Below are 16,278 nucleotides of genomic sequence, written 5' to 3' on the forward strand. Positions count from 1 at the left end.
AAATGTTCAGAAACACCAATGTTCAGAAAGCCATAGTATGATGTTAATGAAAAACAAGAAAGGGCCTTCTTGAAAGATCTTAAATCTGTCCCTATTACACAGCAACCATCCTCTGAATTCTAAAATAGCATTCACTTATTCACCAAGCACCTTCCAGGACAAGCCCAATGTCAAGCACTTCATATGCTTTCATTTTTTTATTTCTTGTTTTATAAAACCACTTCCACCATTCGAAACCCAGATAATCCCATCAATCACTCTTCCAACTAAGCCTCTTTTCCCCTTTAACTATACTCAGTATCCTTCAACAAGGCCTCATTTCCCCTTTAACAAGAGTCAGTAATATTTCCATAAACCCTAACTCAGGCTGCAACTTCCCCTGACTTCAGCTCAGATCAATGACGCTCAAACTATATTACGGTTGCAGTGAGAGGTTTTACAATGTTCAGTTAACTTCTAACAATCCCAATAAGATACCCTACACCTACCCATACTACTCTAAATTTTTAAAACGCATAAATATCGCTTCCAACTCTCTGCTCTTTTCCCTCTTGATAACTTCTATTAAAGTTTAATAACCTACACCAAACAACTTTCTGCAGTTTCCCTCATCCACACAAAATACTCCAGAATATTGGAAACTGTTTAGACAGTTAATATAAATCTAAGATTTTAATTTTTTCATTCCTCCATCACTGAAAATCCCAAAGCACTATCTATATTTATACCTTAGTATTGTTACTGGGCCCACTGGAGCAAATCTATGAACAACCGGAGGACAGTGCTACAGTGCTACATTGTACTTACTACAAAATCATATGTTTTCTGTTCATCTCTCCACAGACTGCAAAAGCAAAAACACTCATCTTACTAGCTGCCTGACCCAACACTTGGCACAATAGTTCAGCAAATGTTTTGCAAATCAAAGCAAAGCAAAAGATTTTCTGGCTTTCATTCTGACACTTGAGATTTAAAAGCTAAAATGTATTATCTAGGAGATGGAGCTAGAGTACAGCAGGCAGAGTTGTTTGCCTTGCACGCAGCCTACCCAGGTTTGATCCCCAGCAAAACATGGGGTCCCCTGAGAGCATCAGGAGTGATCCCTATGTACAGAGCCAGGAGTAAGCCAGGTATGGCACAATGCCCCCAAATTTTCCTCTCTAGATATATAAATTATCGAACAGGTATTAGCCAAAACCCCCAAAAATATACAATCTATATATTAAAAACAATTTTTCTCTGAGCCACAAACATAGTACAAATGTTAAAGTACTTGCCTTGCATGTGGATGACCCTGATTCGCTCCCCAGCACCTTATAAGTTACATCCCTCTTCCCTGCAAAAAGAACTACTAACCCATAGGACAGAGACAGGAGTAAGCAAGATACGGCTCACTCAGCCCAAAATATTCTCTCTAGATTATTCAAACAAACTCAAGCAACTACAGTGTTTGGGGAAATTTATCTCTTCTGCTATATACTGTGCAATGTTCTATTACAGAATCCTACCACATTAAAAATTATAAACAAATATATTCAGCCAATCTTCTATTTTCTATTCATTTCTTAAGCAAATAATTTTACCCGAGACAAAAAAAAAAAGGCTTATGGTTATTTTGTATTATGAATGTATTTTGAAGGCTCCAGAAAGAAGTCAATTAGGGAACACTTGCTTTGCCAGAAGGCACACAAGAGGCTCAGTTTGCTGTGCAAGCAATAGTCCCTGATAAACAGGTATGATCCCCACCCCCAAAAAACAGGTATTTTAAGGTGTAAGGTGGTTTTGATCTGCATCTCCCTGATGATTAATGATGTAGAGCATTTTCTCATGTGCCTTTTAGCCATTCGGATTTCTTCTTTGAGAAAGTTTCTGTTCATTTCATCGCACCATTTTTTAATGGGGTTGGATGTTTTCTTCTTGTGGAGTTCAACCAGTACTTTGTATATCCTTGATATCAACCCCTTGTCAGATGTGTATTGGGGAAATATCCTTTCCCATTCTGTAGACTGTCTTTGTATTTTGGTCACTGTTTCTTTGGAGTTGCAGAAGCTTCTTAGTTTAAGATAGTCCCATTTGTCTATCACTGTTTCCACTTGTTTGGCCAGTGGCATGCCATCTTTGAAGATACTGTTAGCTTCAATGCCGTGGAGGGGTTTGCCAACCTTGTCTTCAATGTACCTTAAGGATTCTGGTGTAATGTTGACGTCTTTAATCCATTTTGATCTAATTTTTTTGTACATGATATTAGGCAGAGATCTGAGCCCATTTTTTTGCATGTGGCTGTCCAGATTTGCCAGCACAATTTGTTAAAGAGGTTTTCCTTGCTCCACTTCACATTTCTTGTTCCCTTGTCAAAGATTAGATGACCATATGTCAGTATATTTAACCCTGATCCATTGGTCTGCAGCTCCACCTTTGTTCCAGTACCATGCTGTTTTAATTATAACTGCTTTGTAGTAAAATTTGAAGTTAAGGAGGTTGATTCCTCCCATTTTCTTTTTCCCAAGAATTGCTTTAGCTATTCATGGGGGCTTATTGTTCCATATGCATTTCAGAAGTATTTGCTCTTTGAAGTATGTCATGGGTATCATTATAGGGATCGCAGTGAATTTCTACTATGCTTTGGAAAGTACTGCCATTTTGACAATGTTAACTCTCCCGATCCAGGAGCAGGAGATACTTTTCCATTTTCTCGTGTCCTCTTTTATTTCCTGGAGTTTTATAGTTGTCTTTGTGCAGGTCCTTTACTTCCTTAGTTAAGCTGATTCCTAGGTATTTGATTTTCTGGGGAACAATTGTGAACGGGATTGTTTTTTTTTATGTCACTTTCTTCTCTCTATTGCCGTATAGGAAAGCCATGGACTTTTGGGTATTGATTTTATAGCCTGCTACTTTACTATACAAGTCTATTGTTTCTAGGAGATTCTTGGTAGAGGTTTTAGAGTTCTCTAAGTATAGTATATCACCTGCAAATAGTAAGAGCTTGATTTCTTCCTTTCCTACCTGGATGCCCTTACTATCTTTTTCTTGCCTAATCGCTATTGCAAGTACTTCCAGTATTACATTGAACAGCAGTGGAGAGTGGGCATTCATGTCTCGTCCCGGATCTTAGAGGTAAGGCTCTCAGTTTCTCCCCATTAAGGATGATGCCTGCTGTAGGGTTGTGGTAGATGGCTTTAACTATATTGAGGAAAGTCTCCTCTTTCCCCATTTTGGGGAGGGTTTTCATCATAAATGGGTGCTGGATCTTGTCAAATGCTTTCTCTGTATGTATTGATATGATCATATTGTTACTATCTTTTCTTTTGTTGATATGATGGATTATGTTGATTGATTTCAGAATGTTAAACCATCCTTGCTTCCCTGGGATGAATCCCACTTGGTCATGGTGTATGATCTTTTTGATGTGTAGTTGAATTCTATTTGCTAGTATTTTGTTGAGAATCTTCAGATCCGTGATCATCAGGGATATCAGACCATAGTTTTCTTTTCTTGTGGGGATCTTTGTTTCTTTTGGTATTAGAGAAATGTGGGCTTCATAGAAACTGGGGGAGTTTCTGTTTCTTCAATTTCCTGGAAAAGCTTGAGAAGAACTGGCCAATAGGTCCTCTTTAAATATTTGGAAAAATTTTCTAGTAAATCCATCTGGACCTGGGCTTTTGTTTTGGGGAATACTTTTGATTACAGTTTCAATTTCCTTGATGTTAATAGGTCTACTCAGGTACTCTAGATCTTCTTGATTCAGCATTCAGAGATTATAGGAATCCAGGAAATTATCCATTTCTTCTACGTTCTCTTGTTTCATGGCATACAGACTTTCAAAGTAATCTCTGATATCTTTTGAATGTCTTTGGTTTCTGTTGTGATATCCCCCTTCTCATTTCTGATTCGGTTTATTAGGGTTCTCTCTTTGTGAGTCTTACTAGAGGTTTATCTACTTTGTTTATTTTCTCGAATAACCAGCTCTTGGTTTCATTGACCTTTTGAATTGCTTTTGGTTTCCAAGTTGTTGATTTCTGCTGTAAGTTTTATGATCTCTTTCCTTCTGCCTGATGTGGGCTCCTTTTGTTGATCCTTTTCTAAGCTCTTGAGCTGTGTAGTCAAGTTGTTCATGTCGGCCCTTTCTTCCTTCCTGAGAAATGCGTGCAGAGCTATAAATTTTCCCCTTAACACAGCTTTAGCTCCATTCCATAGGTTCTAGTAGCTCGTGTCTTGATTCTCATTTGTTTCCAGTTATCTTCTGATTTCATCCTTGACTTCCTGACCCATCTGTTGTTCAACATTGAGTTGTTTAATTTCCAGGTGTTTGATTTGGTTCTCCGCGTCTGTGTGTGATTCACTTCTATTCTCAGTACATCGTGATGTGAAAAGGTTGTTGATACTATTTCTATCTTCCTGATTCTATTGAGGTATATTTTGTGGCCTAGAACATGGTCTATTTTGGAAAATGTTCCATGTGCACTAGAGAAGAATGTGTATTCTTTCTTTTGGGGGTGTAAAGCCCTATATAGGTCTATAAGCTCTTTCTCTTCTATTTCTTCTTTCAAAGCCAATGATTCCTTTCTGAATTTTGTTCCTGTTGATCTATCCAGAGGTAATATGGCGATGTTGAAGTCTCCAACTACTACTGTGTTGCTAGCAATGTTCTCCTTAAAATCTGTTAGCAGTTGTTTTAAATATTTAGCTCTTCTCTCATTAGGTGCGTTTACATTCAAGAGTGTGATTTTTTCCTGTTGTACATATCCCTTGATGAACAGAAAATGGCCTTCTAATCTTTTTCAACCTGAAATTTATGTTGTCGGATACCAGTATGATCACCCGAGCTTTTTTCAAGGAGCTGTTTTGCTTGCAGGATTGTTTTCTATCCTTTAACTTTCAGTCTGTGTTTGCTCTGACTGTTGAGTTTCTTGTAGGCAGCAGAATGTTGGGTTTTGTCTCTGAATCTATTTTGCCACTCTGTGTCTCTTAATTGGTGAATATAGACCACTGAGGTTTGTAGGATAACATTGCTTTGCCCTTCTTCCACAAGAAGCTTAGGTTTATCTGGTTACACCCACCACAGTGCTCCTGAGGCACTTCCACTCCATTGTGTTTATCTGTAAACAGTCTTCCCTATGCTCTCCTCCCCACCCAGTTAATCAACTTCCCCCTTAATGAGACCGTTAATTTGTAAGGTCAGATTCCCAGAAATCTATGATTTTATATGTACGAGTGAAATATTGCCTTTCTCCTCTCCTTATGCCCTATGAACAGTTTACTTTAAAGTAATATCTTTTTGTATAGATACAGGAAGACCATTAACATTATGCTTTCAAACTTAGGATTTGATTGGCTTTGAATATTATTCACTCCCGGGCATCTGCTTTCTTGACTTAAGCCTCAGTTGCCCTTAGTTCCTAACACCCCAAAAGCAGGGTCCCGACAAGGGACTGAATGGACCCAGGGCAAGCGGTGAGCTATCCTGGCATCGAAATGGGCCAGGCCAAAGTGCCACGATTCTTAACTATAAGTTAAGAGCTTGATCATAGACAAATGCTGTCATAATCCAAAAGTAACAACGAGACTAGGATCCTGCTAGGGGTGGGAAAGACAAGACTATCTGGCCTAAGCACTGTAGTCTGAGATCGAGATGGCCCTAGGAGAGCAATTCTATAAGTTTAAGATATTTCTTACTATATCCATACAAAATTATTTATATCATATATTCTTATATGCTTGTGCGGCAAGGAGAGGAGAGACACACCCTTGGGATTCTGCTCTAGGGTGGGTCCTCCTGCTAAGAAAGGCTCTGTTTTAGGAGCGGCTTTCCCTGAGGCTAAGATTTCTACCCGCATTGAGTTCTACCCCTATTGATTGTGACCACACCTATGTGTAATTGTTCCCCCAACCCCTCATGCTTTGGGATTTAACTAGACTGTAGGAGTGGGCTGGATGTTCAGAGGGGTGCAGAAGGGGTTGAGAAGGAAGAAGCAGAGGTCAGAAGGGATCAGAGGGGATCAGAAGGAAGAGAAGGAGGATGAAGGGGGATGGAGAAGGAGAATGAAGTAGCATGGGGGAGGAAGAAGCAGGGAGCAGAGACAGAGATGAAGAGAGGATCAGAATAAACTACGACTAATACCTATCAGCCTGGCCCTGGTTTCCTTCCTCTGCCTGACCATCGCCATCGACCTCTCCGGGGTGGGAAAAGGGTGAGACTACCAAACGTGGGCGACGGGAGAGATAGAGCCACTGCCGCTGTGTACTGTGCCCCCTTTGTGTGAGTTTACACAGACGTTAAGAGAGATTATTGTTATGGGGTTTTGTGTCATCTTTCTGTAAGGGTCTGTTGTGCTTGTAGGGTTTGTCTTGTCTTATAGTAGCCCCTTTAGCCCTTCTTTTTGGTTTGGTTTTGAGTCTATGAAGTTCCTGAGCTGCTGTTTATCCAGAAAATAGTGTACTGTTGCTTAGAGTTTGAGTGAGAGTTTAGCCGGATAGAGTACTCTTGGTGAAGCGCTCATTTCAGTGAGTTTTTTCACTATATCCCACCATTGCTTTCAGGCTTGGATGGTTTCCTCTGATAGGTCTGCTGTGAATCTAAGGGGTGCTCCTTTGTATGTGATTTCCTTCTTTGACCTTGCTGCTTGCAGTATTGTGTCTCTATCCGCAGCATCCATCATTCTAACTATGACATGTCTTGGAGTGTTTTGGTTAGGGTCTCTTTTAGCTGGCACCCTTCGGACTCCTTGAATCTGAATGGCTGCATTGTCCAACTCTGGGAACTTTTCAGTAATGATTTGTTTGACCGTGGCTTTTTCACTGAGATTGTTTCCCTGACCTTCTGGTGGAGTACCAGAATGATTCTAATGTTGTTCCTCTTGGAATTGTCTCCCAGGACTCTGATTCGTTCTAGAGCTATTTTGAGGTCCTTTACCATTGTTTGTTGTTGCCTGTAGGCTTGGTGCAGCTGATCTTCCAGCTCACTGATTCTGTCTTCAGCTGTGGTCATTCTACTGTTGAGGGCACAGACTGAATTTTTTATTTCATCTACGGAATCTTTGATTCGTGACATTTCTGTGCGTAGCCAGCTTTCCAATTTCTGCTCTCATTTCTTCCCATAATTTCTCGATTGTTTCTCTCATGTTCTCCTTTAATTTACTGGACATCTGTCTCACTGTTTCATTGAGTTCATTTAACATCTTCATTACTTCTTATCTGAATTCTTTCTCAGAGAGGTCCCTTAGATGAGTAGCACTACTGAGGCTTCTGGACTTTTTTCATCGTTCTCCCCACGTGGTGGGGATTTGCGTAGTTTCTTCATGTTGGTGTGGAGTTATGGAGACGGAGATGTTACACAATATTGCTGGGTATGGCTAAACTATCTGCGGCCCAAAATTAGGCTATGCCCATTTCTGAGGAGGTCATGCCCACTTCTACAGAGGCTACGCCCCCTACGGGTACGAGGTGTCTGTGGGGGGCACAACCTGGGGGTGGAAAAAGATGGGGCACAGCGTTGGGGATGAACAGGAAGAGGCTCAGGGATGAGAGCGTTCCTGGGTCCTAGAGGATGCCTGGGGCGTGTACATGTGGAGAAAGCCAAGTCCCGGGTTCTAATACTAGAGTGTTAACTCAATCTGGTAATGTTTTCATAACATGAATTAGCTCTCTAGATACATTTCAAAAATACTAATAATGCAAAGTTATCAGTAAAGTAAAGGCCCTCCCGTTGATCATCGATTTGTTCGAGCGGGCCCAGTAACGTCTCCATTGGAGACTTTGTTGTTACTGTGTTTGGCATATCAAATACGTCACGGGGAGCTTGCCAGGCTCTGCCATGCGGGCGAGATACTCTCGGTAGCCTGCCGGGCTCTCTGAGAGAGGCAGAGAAATCGAACTCGGGTCGGCCATGTTGGCTGCGTGCAAGGCAAACGCCCTACCGCTGTGCTATCGCTCCAGCCCACAATTATCAGTCATTGGCATCCATTCCAAAGAGCTCAAAGCATCGTAATAAACTTCAATGTAAAAAAGAACAAGAATTCTATCAAATCTTTAAGACATTAACACTGTAGCACTGTCCTCCCGTTGTTCATCGATTTGCTTGAGCGGGTTCAGTAACATCTCCATTGTGAGACTTGGAATTACTGTGTTTGGCATATCGAATACGTCACGAGTAGCTTGCCAGGCTTTGCCTTGCAGTCAAGATGCTCTCGGTAGCTTGCCGGGTTCTCTGAGAGGGGTGGAGAAATCGAACCCGGATCTACCACCCCGGCTGCGTGCAAGGCAAACACTCTACCACTCTGCTATCGCTCCAGCCCCAAGACATTAATACTATATAAATAAAAGCTAAATATGATACAACCTAAATCAGAAAAAAAGATTTGCTCTGTAACTAGCCAAGCACTGAACTCTATGGAGTTGTTTTTTGTTTGTTTGGGGGATGGGGGCAAGGGTGGAGGGTCATGCCCAGTGATGCTCAGTTGATATTCCTAGCTCTGCACTCAGGAATTACTCCTGGCAGTGCTTCAGGAGACTACACCGGATGTCAGGGATAGAACACAGGTTGGAAGTATGCAAGGCAAAACACCCAACCAGCTATACTATCTCTCTGGATCATCTATTATTTTTCATTAGGAGCCTATCCAGAGGTGCTGAGGTACCCACAGGCTACTTTCTGCCATATTTATTTGGCCTGGTAATACATAGCTGATGTGATGGCTCATACTCAAATCAAGTAATACTGTGCTGACTGGACCTTGAAGGACTGTATCTGGAGGTTAGGGGGCATGTGATGCTAGGTACAGAACTCTGCACATACTCCACTCCCCTTTGAGGTATCTTCCCAGCCCCATCACTGTTTAGCCAAAGGGCCCAAGTTGGTTAAGTAAGGTGCTTGCCTAGAATACTGCAGTCCTCAGTTCAAACCCCCAGCATGACATCAAGCACCTCTGGAAGTGACCTAAGACCAAAAAATTTTAATTTTCAAAAACAATAATGTCTGGCCCAGTGGTCCATAGATAGCTCACACCTGCCTCACAAATGTAAAAATCATAAATTCAATCCCTTATGCTGTCTACATACACCAAGTATAATCCTGTCATTACAACATGTGTGATCTTTGGCACAGAGTCAGGTATGGGCAAGCACCTCAACTAAAAGATGAGCCAATACCTCAGCCATGAGTGTGGAACAAGCACGCACACATACACACACGCACAACACACACACACGTGTTAGCACAACACTCAATATGAGACAACTGGTGAGCACATGTGCAAGTGCTGCAACTAAAGTGTGTGACCCCAGATAAGTAAAACCAAGCATGTTTTCAAACCCCAGTCGTTGCAAAAGGAAAGGAAGGGAAAGCAAAATGTGTCTAGCCCATTATTCAACTTCACCATTTAAGTCACAAAAACTCATCTCGGGTAGTTTCTTAAACCTGAAATATTTAGGTGGCAGTGAAATCTTCCCTAGTTATTTCCATTTTCAATTAACTCTAAAGAAAGCTCTATCCAGTGGAGGGGATTAAAAAAAATCCCAGCATTCCTACAGTTATACCTGCTACAGCTTTATTGCCAAGGAGATATCAAAATTTCAGGTAAACAAAAAATGTCTTTTTGGAAGACCTCTTTACATTTACAAACTACAAAGTTCATTTTTGGGTCCGGGGTACTCCTGGTGAAACCTGGCTAATCAGTGGTAGTCATGAACTAGTGTCCAAGGGTGTGGTGCTGATTGGGGCCTTTCTGTAATGTGAGGACTACCAGTGATGGAGGCCTCCAAGGCAAAGTTCAAGAAGCCATGTTGTGCCAGGCATCAAACTCAGGTTGGAAGCTTGCTCTATAACCCTGTACTATCACCCCTTGCCTATAACGTTACTTTTAAAAGTACATCAAGCTAAAGACCTAATTTTATATGGTTGCTGTTGAAACACAAACCTTCTGTGGCTCTGGAAATGAAGATATGCCAATAAAGAACATATCATAGAGAATAATTTTAAACACCAAATCAAATTATTTAAAAGTAAAAACCTTGGGGGCTACAGCGATAGCACAGTAGGTAGGGCATTTGCCTTGCCTGCGGCTGCCCTGGGTTCAATTCCCAGCATCCCATAAGGTCCCCCAGCACTTCCAGGAGTAATTCCTGAGTACATGAGCTGGTAGTAACCCTGTGCATAGCTGGGTGTGACCCAAAAAGAGAGGGGGAAAAAAAAAGTAAAAGCCACCTCTAAACTTACAACTATTTTCCCTGAATTAACATACAAACTAACCAGATTTGTAGAAAAACAGGCTTTAATGGATGTAAAACTACTTCCTTTATGTAAAATACTTCAAATGCCAGCTATTGTTATGAGTAAATCCTAAGAGGGAAAAAGTATGTAAGCTTTTAAATGGTTAACAATTCTTTCTCTTAGAGATGTTTTACATAATCTATTATTAGAATTACAAACAATTAGGTTGGGGGACAGGGAAGGGAAGAGGGGGAGATTTAACTCAAGAGTTAAGAGCCCAGGCCTGTACATGAGCTCATAAGAGGCCCTGGATTGAATCCTAGGACCAGGTAAGGTCTCCACAATAACTGGGGTATTCAAATAAACAATTGTGTATTTTATCATTAGCTTCCCAACACAGATTAAGATCCCCCAGTTCTTTGGCTCTATAAACTTTAAGACACTATATTTATATCTTTGTATACTATGCTACATAACCTATGTTACACTTTTAACACCATTCCTTTTCCAACTGAGAACAAGATTAAGCCAAAAGGGTCCCAAAAAATTTACTGAGTCAGCAGTTAATTTCTATTAAAATGTCTTTACTTAGGGTCAGAAAGATAACACAGGATTTAAGGCAATTGCCTTGTATGTGGCCAACCCATTTCCGGATCTCCAACACCACATACAGTACCCCAAGCCAAGAGTCACTTCAGATCAGAGCCAAGAATAGTCCCTGAACACTGCTGGGTGTAGCCCAAAAATCAAAAATAAAATGTTTCACTTAATTACTTCACAATAACTCCATTATGATTAAAAAATGATAATCCTGACTATGGCCAGCAGTTTAGAGAACAAAGTGTTCAGTACTATGCTATATTTCAAGAATTCTGATTAACCAACCCATTGCTATTTACAATCCTTAACAGAATGAAAACATTACAACGAAAATACTGTATTACTAATTTTTTTACTCCAAAAGCCTATGTATTGTGTATCAATTTGCCAATTATACAAACAAAAATTCAATAATGCAAATATAAGTAAATCTCACAAAAACATTTGGAGAGCAAGAGAAATGAAGCATACTCATATCTGAAAAACGAATATATAAATTTAGGGGTAAGCGACACTCATCAAAGGTTTAAAATTTTACTAAGCCTTTTTAGTCATCTTTATTTTTTAAAATGAAAAATATGAAAAAAGAATCTGAAAGATCTAATTATATGCAAACACGGGCACACACAAAGGAATAAGAATTTAAGTAGTAATGGCTGAGCTTCTGTTCAAAATAAAAAATTATTATACAAAGTGCAGACCAATTTAAATTTGATGAGATATAGTATAACAAAAATTCACAGATAAACAGAATCCTGGAGGCCAGAGATATAATACAGAAGTAAGGTGCCTGAGTTGCACACAACCTACCCGGGTTCCATTCTGGAATTCCATATGGTTCCCTGAGCAATGCCAGGAATGATCCCCGAGTAAGCCCTGGTGCGAGCAGGTGTGGCACCCAAACCAAAAACTAATTTTTAAAGAGATTCCTGAGTGTTACTTCTATTCCATTATTTGTACTCAGGTAAGTAGTCTACCTAAACCTATATTCAGCAAAGAAAAGCCCACTTTTATTTAAGACTTTCAGAAAATAAAATTTCTGAAACCAATACAGCTCAACATTACAGTTTCCCAGGACTATTCAAAAGATGAACGAGAACTAAATTATTTAATACTTCCTATAGCAGGATTCCAGCTCATTCATTCTGTTCAAATTCCAATCCAAACCCATGATGCAAGGTTATATAATGTCAAATGTAACATTATATATTTCACTATATCAAGCTCATTAAGAACTGCATGAGGTTATGAGCACACTCTTCAAATGCTTTATTTTAATGTTAAGACTAGTAAATCTTGACCTAAATACTGCATATAGAACCTCACAAGCATTGAATGTGAAGTAACAATTTTTGTTTACTTCACATGACTCAGAGTTTAAAATCTGAAAATGATGAGTTCTTTACCATCTAAACTCGATACTGCATTATAATCTGAAATCCAATGTTAAGCACCATTCACTAAGAATCCATCTAAATATGCTCATTCTGAAACATGGAATCAACTAGCATTTTACATATTATTCAAGTAAGACATCAGATTCCATATACTCCATCATTACCATAACCAAAAGAATTAGACTTGCCTAAACTTCCAAACGGATTATCTTTACAATTTTACCAACCCCCAATTGAACCTCAAATAATGAACTCCAAAAACAATGCTCCTTCAACTTAAAATCTTTTGTTTAATCTTCTGGAATGACAACTTTGACAGTAGTCTAGTATTTAAATAAAGCATTTAAAATACTGGGGCTGGAAAGATTAAAAAAAAAAACTTTTAAACTTAAACCATCTCAGAGCTATTTATTTTCAGTGACAATTTTAATGAAGCCAATTAACAGCTACAAAGTCAAAGTTTAATTCAAGTTCTCTATATGGTCAAAGGGACTGGGCTTACCCAATATCTAGCTTTCAAGTCATTATTTGTGACCGAAACCCTTTATACTTAGTTACTGGAAACAAAAATAGAAGTGTAATTACAGATAAAAGAAATTAGACTCTCCAAATCCAAATCGCTTACCAAAAATCGGGGCTACATTGAAGATAGAAAAAAACAGGAATTACCTACCACGCTTTCATCATTTCAAACTTCCTTCTCAACTGCAACAATAAAGCTAGGTGTCAAAAGCAAACCTACTAATTTCAGCTAGAAAAGAAAACGTCTAATGGAAACAGCACCAATAGAGCATACTCCAACTTTCACGGTCACAATTAAGACAGCACGCAAGAATTATTCCAATCAGATTTTGGTCAGGAGATAACAAACTGCTGTGGACAGACTGAGACTCCACAGCCTTTGTTCAACAGCTTACAGATGGGTAACTAAATGTGCTACAGGTTGATCAGCTTATGAATGCTTACCGGGCTATTGAATGCCACTTCCCAGGTTGGGAAAGGTACTCAATTTCTACATGCAAGTAAGTCTGGGTAATTTTTATTAAGCACCACCGTGCTTTACATTCCCGAAAGAGAGGTCTATTCGTCTCTACTATTTATTTCCATGTTTACCTCTCCTCCCTCCCATAAACCGCCCCCCCCTTCACTTTCTCCTCCCACCCTGTCCCGCCATCTTGGGCCGATAGGAGCAGCCATTACTTAACTAAATGACAGTGCCAACAACTTTCCATACAAATAAACAAGACAACTATACCCCTATGCCCTCGCGGCCTCCCCTGTCAGATACAGGGGAAACGAGGCTCCAAGGTGAGGACACGTTCCCCAAATAGCTGCGGTGTTTGGAAGGCAGGAGGACCCCCGGAAAGTAAATAGTCACGGAAGTTCAGGTGAAACACGGACCACTCGAGTTGCATGTCAACAGCCCAATGCAAACTCTTCAACGCCCTAAAAACTACGTGCAACTCCCCGCACCCCTCACCAACCCTTCCGTCGCCTTTAGGGGAGTCGGAGCACAAGAAAGCCCCGAGCGTTTGGTTGGCTCCCCGTAGACACCCGAACAGCCTGCCAGGAGGAAAAAAAAATAATAAAACCCTGGGAGGCAAGCTAATCGGACATTCGGGAAAATCTTCACAGTTTCTGCCCTTCGCCCTCTACTCAGACGCCCCGGGTGACATCGATCTAACCCCCCAAACGCTGGCAATTCGGCCAACGCCAGTAGTTGAGCTCGGCCCCAAAGCCTTGCCATCCCGGTTCCTCCGGCCACAAGCGAGGGCGACTTCGCAAGGGAGCGAGCAAGGGGTCCGGGATAAGGGAAAGAGCAAGAGCAGAAGCAGAAAAGAGTTCTCCGGAAGCCCCTCGGCCGCAGTTCGCCACCACAATGAGCGTCGGCCTGGCCGCGGGGGCCCCGGGCAAGCGGGGTGCCGGCCGGGGGAACCCGATTCCGCGCTCCGGCCCCGCAGCTACCTTACCTTGCCCAGTAAGGCCTTCATCCTGGCGCCATCTTCATGAAACCTCACGAACCCGAAAAGGCGGCTGTGGGGAGTGAACACGCGGCTTGTTAGTGCTCCGGGAACGCCACCGACCCATCCCTGCCCGAGCCCGAGGCCCCGGTGGCCGCTCCAGCGCGGGGAGCGCCCAGCCCGAGGTGCCCGCCCCGCCGCCGCCACTGGCGACTCGCGCAAGGGCCTCCCCGGAGAGTGGCGCGAGTCCGTCCGGAGCTGACCGCGCGGGCGACGGCGACCCGTACCTGTCCAGCCCGCCGAGCGCCTCCCTCTCCTCGGCTGTCAGGCTGGGGGACGCCTCCTCGCTCTCGCCGCTCGCTTTTCCCGCCGCCATTTTCTTTTCCTCATCACCGAAAGCGGCGGCGGCGGCGGCAGTAGCGAGCGACACTCCGCAGGATTTCATGGAAACGCAGCGAATTCACAACTCCAACGCCGACACCCCCCCCCCCCCGGCCGGGACCAGGAGCGACTGTGCCCCAATCTCCACGCGGGACCGGCACACCAACTTTATCGCCGCTTCCTCCTCCGCCCCGGGCGGCAGCGACGAAAGATCCCAAAGCGGCGGCGGTGAAGGCGGCGGCGGCAGGGGCTCCGAAGCCCCCGGGTCGGGAGCGGCAGCGGCAGCGGCTCGGCTCTAGGGTCACATCGCGGGAGTGGGCAAGGGGCAGCCACGGGCGGGGATGGCGGAAATAGCCGGAGAGCGAGGCGCTGTGGGGCTCGGAGTGGTGGGGGGGGGGAATTCGTTCGAGACACAAACTTCCCCGACACCAGCACAAAGTTGTTGTAATTGTGTCACACAGCGAACCCCACGCCGCCGCCGTGACCCCCCCTCCCCGCCCGGCAAGCTTAGCCAATCAGCGCTGCCCGCTTCTCTCACGTGATCTTTGTTGACGCACGTCAGCCGTGACTCCACTTAACTTGCTAGCTGCCCGAGCCCCGCCCACTGAGGCCGCAACGGACGAGGAGCGGGACGCACGCCAATTCTGACCGATGATTGGCTGGTGGGCCTGTCTGTTATGGAAAAGGGTTGGCACCAAGAGGAGTAGCTAGTTAGGTTGAGCTAGTTAAATACTCTAGGGCAGAGAATGGAGGGTCCGGGCAGTGTCACCTCGGGAGCCGCGGCCGGTTCGGGCGGGGGAGGGGACGGAGGGGAAGGGCGAGGTCCGGCACCGCCCGCGTCGGGCGCCAGCAGCGAGCGAGGACTCCGTCCACGGTCTTTGCCTACTTGGGAGCTCGGGTGGGCCCAGACCGCGAATTCGGCAGTCCCGCGCTCCAAGGGCCCCGAACCTCTTAGGGTCTGGTAAGGGTCTCGTCTTACGGCCCCTGACCTCCGCACCCCGATGAAAGCTCATATTTTAGGCATCAGAAATAATGGCCTCCGCGAGGAGAGTTTAGGGAGTGGCTAGCGGCCCTGTACCCCGAAGACTGGGGCGTCGCATTAGACCATGGACTGCGCTGTGGCCGCGATCCCCTCCCTCGGGCCGAAAGTGGAGTGGGAAAGAGGGAACTTTCGAAAAATCGCCCACCGGGTCTGTTCCTCTGACTCTGGCTCCCCACCCCCGGCGGTCTGTTGGCCGCACTTTGGAACCAAATGTTCGTACTACCCGCCATTTATCAGAAGTTCGTTATAATATTGTGAGAAAAAAAGCAGTTAAAGATTGCTAAGCGGGATAGACAGAATGTTGGTTTTTGTTGCTGTGATCTCAGTGGGTCCTTCGTGGAAGAGTTGAGAAAAGACATAATTAAGAACATCACAGCTTGCAACCTAGAAAAACCTTTTTCTACCTTCATTAACATGCCAATTAGACAAACAGTAACACTTTCTGGTTCTTTTGGAGGCTCACATGCAAGAAAAGTTTGGGTTGGTGTTCCATCGCGTAGTACAATCTGGAGAAATGTAAAAGAAAAGTCTTGGACTCATTATGCACTTCTAAAAGACAAATTTAATAAGATTCATTTAGTATAATACAAGCCACAACTCCTGTCTTTAGAGATAGGGAATATTAATGGACGCATGAAGACAAGTTCCCCTTTAAGACATAAAATCTTGTGATCTTTAATAATATAACCAACT

General features: G+C 43.2%; 1 protein-coding gene across 4 annotated transcripts in view; it reads right to left on the bottom strand.

Moving 5' to 3' along the window:
- The window catches only part of KDM6A (lysine demethylase 6A), a 172,716-nt gene extending 157,715 nt beyond the window's left edge, over positions 1 to 15,001 (bottom strand). For 3 of the 4 annotated variants that reach the window (XM_056131063.1, XM_056131065.1, XM_056131062.1), the window contains exons 1-2: positions 14,450 to 15,001; positions 14,172 to 14,235 (exon numbers count right to left, since the gene is read on the bottom strand). In XM_056131063.1, coding sequence (XP_055987038.1) covers positions 14,172 to 14,235; positions 14,450 to 14,607 — 222 coding nt within the window. In that variant the 5' untranslated portion in view covers positions 14,608 to 15,001. The remainder of the gene's footprint in view (positions 1 to 14,171; positions 14,236 to 14,449) is intronic. The other variant, XM_056131066.1, reaches the window with a different exon arrangement.
- Positions 15,002 to 16,278: the final 1,277 nt, after the last annotated feature.

This window comes from Sorex fumeus, unplaced genomic scaffold (assembly GCF_029834395.1).
Source record: "Sorex fumeus unplaced genomic scaffold, SorFum_2.1 ptg000086l, whole genome shotgun sequence".
NCBI lineage: Eukaryota > Metazoa > Chordata > Mammalia > Eulipotyphla > Soricidae > Sorex > Sorex fumeus.